This window comes from Octodon degus, unplaced genomic scaffold (genome assembly GCF_000260255.1).
Source record: "Octodon degus isolate 3935 unplaced genomic scaffold, OctDeg1.0 scaffold00321, whole genome shotgun sequence".
NCBI lineage: Eukaryota > Metazoa > Chordata > Mammalia > Rodentia > Octodontidae > Octodon > Octodon degus.
In genome coordinates this window covers 686291-691119 of record NW_004524897.1, presented here as the reverse complement: position 1 = coordinate 691119, position 4829 = coordinate 686291, and the positions used below count along the sequence as shown (strand labels likewise).

Sequence of the window (4829 nt, the reverse complement as noted above, 5' to 3'; positions counted from 1 at the left end):
CACTGCAGAGTGGTGGGGGGCGGCCCGAGGGGCTGGGAGAGGGTCCGGCCCACGCTGCGCCTGGGCTGGGACTGGTCCCGCCAGCGCAGGGTAGCCGGAAGCTCTCCACACACTCACCCGACCTGGGCTAGGACTCTGTCTAGCAATATATTAATCTGTTTCACTGCATTAATCAGTGCTAAGTTGAAAGATAAAATGGGCATCTCATCTTAATTTACATTTCTTTAGCAGCCATGGGGGATGTATATAAGTTGAGATCTTTAGAATAAGGAGTAATAAACATAGAGCTGGTGGTTTCTATTTCTATTTATTTAATTATTATTACTACATGTTTACAATTCATAATGTATACATTCACCATGGACAATTGGTACATATGAATATCACATCATGATCATTTTTACTTCCCCTTCTGCTACTCTCCCTTCCATCTCCCAAATGAACTTGGAACACTCTAATGTCTATCTTGACAGTGATATAACTCTGTGTGTGTGTGTATGTGTGTGTTGATATTTATTCTGTGCTCTGTACTACACTCCTTTTCTGACTTATTGATGCAATTCATCACATTTGGTATACCATTTCCTACAATAGATGCCAATTGTACCTTTTCTCTAATAGGCTATGTTCTCTATTTCTACTCTGAAATTCTACTTCATTACCAACAATATTCACTAGGAATAAAACAAGAAATTTGCTAACATGTCTGAACCCCTACTCTATGCCAGGCACTGTGTTAAAAGTGTGATACCACCTAATATAATATAGTTCAGAGAAGTGAAGTAAATTATTTGTCCAAGTCCATCTAACTATTAAGGAGATCTTGACTTTCAGTACAGCAGTGTCTGATTTAAATAGTCATCATCTACCACTACATTACACTGCCACTACTAAACTGACAGTACTCAATTCTTCACATTTCTGATCCAATCTACACAAATGTTAAGCCAGAATGAAGAAGGTTACAGAGAAAATGATGCAATTAATACCTGTGCTTCCTTGTCTTTGGTGGATTAAACTTTCTGGTGTAAAAATTTTACCTTTGTTTCTTCCATTTGGTCTATGGACCTTACCCCTAATACTTTTACATATAGTGTATTTTATTACTTATGGTACTGGCCTGGTTACGGATGAAGTTTCAAAATTCTCTTGAGATGTCTTTTCCTTCCAATAAGCATTGAGCTTCTGAGCAAGGGTATTTATTGTCAATCTAAAAGAAAATGTTAAGACAAATGTCAAGGTTCAGTACTATCAAATAAGTTTTCCATTTTTGAGATGCTCCCATTTAATAGAAAGCGAGCCCGGGGAAATGGCTCAGTAGAATAAGTGCTTCTCTGGCCAGCACAGGGCCTGAGTTCAATCCCCGGTTCTTCAAAAAAAAAAAAAAGTTGCTCCATTTAATTGAAAGCAACAGCTTAGAATATTCAGCATAGTTTGGAATATACACACATTAAAAAGCTAGGATAGGAGCTCAATGACTTTGAAAACTGTGTATCTTAACAAAAATCAGACTGTTGAATAATTACTTCAGTTCAGAAGATAAAACAGACACAAGACCTAAAAAGTAAAGTTCTAACAATCTTGAGGGTTACAGAACTATGGAAAGGGTAAGTTGACCTTAGAAACTATAACAGAAGACTACATTGTAGAGATAGTGCAGCCAAATTCTGATAAATTGATAGTAAGTTATTTTTCAGATGACAGATAAGTAATTCAAAATCAAGTCAAAACTCAGGATGATTAAATATGGTACTCTACTATATACCAGTGAGATATTAACTTTAATGTATCTAGATGTCCTCCAAGAGCCTCATGCACTCATAGGTGGTGTTTTTCAAAAGGTTGCTGGATCTTGGATGTGAGAATATGGATTGGATTAGCATAGTTCTGAGTGCGACTACATGGATTTACTGAAGAGGCAAGCCCCATTCTGAGTGTGGTGGAACCAGTCAATAGGTTTATTTTTTTTTAAAAAACTTTATTTATTAAGTGTGTGTGTGTGTGTGTGTGTGTGTGTGTGGCCAGCTCAGTCCACCAGGGGGCGGGGCTGGCTGGCATGTGGTGCTGGGGGATCGAACCGTGGTCCCTGTGCTTTGCCAAGCTTGTTCCAAGTAGGTGCTTTAGACCACTGAGCCATCTCGCCAGCCCAATCAATAGGTTCATAGCCTGGATGGAATATAAAGGACAGAAAGAAGGCCGGCTATCTGACTTCCTGTCTGCCATGTTATGGACTATTTGTTCTCTGCCATAGCCCTCTGCCATGCTACCCTACCTTGGGACCAACTGACTATGCAGTGAAACCTCTACAAATGTGAACTAAAATAAACCTTTGCTACAACTAATGAGTGTTGGGTATTTTCTCCCAGCAATGACAAAGTAACTAAGACAGATTTTGGTGTAGAGAGCCCTTCCCAGTACTTGTTGTAGCCCAGGAGATTTATATTTTTAATCCCATGAAAAGTTACTGGAATTCTAGTGAGTTAATTCCAACTACCACTTCCAAGTGCAACCCACCTTGAGAATAAAGACACTAAGGCATACCTGTAATTATGGGGAGCGAAGGGGTCCTAAGTCCAGCTATGATGATGACTATCCAGAACAAAGGCCTCAATCCAAGTTTCATTCATTCATAAAGAAAGGAGTGGTTTAAGGATCAGTGACAGAATGGCAGGAAATAGGTGAGTACTGTGAGCTGGGTTAGGTGAGAGGCCCATATTTACTTCTGCAATATGCAGAGAGAGGGCCAGTCAGAAAGCTCAATGGACCAAAGAGCCTGCTTAGACAGAGTGCAGGGACTGGGGTTCAATTCCCAGCACCACAAGCCGTGCTGGCCCCACTCCCAGGGTGCACTGAGATGGCAACTGAGACTGGGCATGGTGGCGCACACCTGTAATCCCAGTGCTTGGGAGGCTGAAAACAGGAAGATCACTATGAGTTTGATCTATGTAGTGAGACCCTGTAGACCTTTTACTAAATAAATTTTTTAAAAAATCAGAGAGAAAGATATGAAGAGAGTAATGTGCATTACACAATTGAGATAGTATCTAATGTTTTGGGGTCCAATGCTTCAACTCTGATGTGTAATCTTTCAAGCCCCAGGAAGTCATAGCCTCCATCTCGAGGCTCCATCCCTGCTGACAGCATGGAACATTGCTTCTTCTTCCTATCTTGACCCAGTTCATAGTAAAGAGCAGCAGGTGGGGGTGACCAGGGAAACATGTGTGCCAACTTCAAATACTATCACCAGCACCTTGGCTGGACCCATCTACATTGCTTAAAGCAAACTGAACGAGTAAGAAAAATTCCTAGCCAGCTCTGCACATATGCATACATGGAAATTGTGTCAGGCTTGGTCAAAATGGAGACAACTGCTCACATAAATTTAAGATTTTACATTTTCTGAGCTTGCATCTTTCCCTATGTATAGGCAGTGACTTTCTACTTGTGTGGTAGCAGAGCTGTTAAAGGAATAGAATTTTTGCATTGAACTGCAGCTGGCAAAAATCAAATTGGAGTGTTATAATTTAAGATTGCTAAATATAATCCTCATGCTTACCACAAAGAATATAGGTAAAGAATATACAGATAACGGAGCTTATCAGCCATTTCCGTGTCTCACCAGCATCCCCCTGGCTATGAGGATGGCGGAGTAGGAACTGGGATGTGCAAAAGGAGCAGACACTATCTAAGTGTCAGGCACTGAAGCTGCAGCAGTGTTTGGGGATTTGGCACCACAGATGAATAATGAAGGAGGCTTTGGAAATGTGAAAGGGGATAGAGGCACATGCCTGTAATGCCAGCACTTGCAAGGCTGTGGTGGGAGGACTGCTGTGAGTGTGAGGACAGCCGAGGCTACAAAGTGAGTTTCAGGTGAGCCTGAACTACATAGTGAAACCCTGTCTTAAAAAGACAAACAAACCCTGAAAATGTAGAACTGAGAGCCCCTGGAAAAAGAGAAGAAAGTCCCAAAGAGAGTCATCCACTTTGTTAGTGGTGAGACAATGGACAGATACAGACCTAGAAAAGAAAGATTTTTTTTGCCTGCTATTGATCTGAAAGAAGAAAACAAGACTTGAAGAAGCAGAAAGACAATTCCAGCAGGGTACGCTGTAAGCTAATTCATCATTCAGATGGATCAACCAGAAAAAGTGGTATCCAGTTCATTTGTGAATCTTAATTTTGAAATAGAGTAAGACTGAAGTGATCAGAGAAGGCAAACAAAATCTATGCTTTGCCCTACCACAAAATGAAATGACTATCAATCTTTGAATGTTGTTTTATTTTTTTTTTTTTTTAGGACAGGGTCTACAGAATCTCACTACACAGATCAATTGCTGTCTCAGTACACCCTGAGGGTGGGGCCAGCATGGCAGGCTGGGGGGTTCAAACCTTTGGCTCCTGCATATGCCTGATCAGGCACTTTAATCCGATGGGCTATCTGGCTGGCCCTAAAATATTTCTTCACTCTTTTTTTTAAATTTTATTTATTTATGAGCATGTGTGTGTGTGTGTGTGTGTGTGTGTGTGTGTGGCCAGCTCAGCCCACCAGGGGGCGGGGCTGGCTGGCATGTGGTGCTGGGGGATTGAATTGCAGTCCCTGTGATTTGCTAAGCTTGTTCTAAGTAGGTGCTTTAGACCACTGAGCCATCTCGCCAGCCCCTGTTTCTTCATTCTTGAGCTATATTTAGTAAGCCAGATCTGAAGTTTGGATATTTTGATTAAACTTTCACTGCATGTCAAAATTGCTAGGCTTTAGATTTTTATTTCCTTTTTTTTTTTTTTTTTTTTTGGGATCGCTGGGGACCAAACCCAGGTTATGCTAGCAAGTG

The 4829-nt window shown here is 41.1% G+C and overlaps 1 protein-coding gene across 1 annotated transcript in view; it reads right to left on the bottom strand.

Moving 5' to 3' along the window:
• The window catches only part of Morc4 (MORC family CW-type zinc finger 4), an 86637-nt gene that overhangs the window by 35522 nt on the left and 46286 nt on the right, over positions 1 to 4829 (bottom strand). Inside the window, exon 10 of the mRNA XM_023707998.1 lies at positions 1121 to 1210. Coding sequence (XP_023563766.1) covers positions 1121 to 1210 — 90 coding nt within the window. The remainder of the gene's footprint in view (positions 1 to 1120; positions 1211 to 4829) is intronic.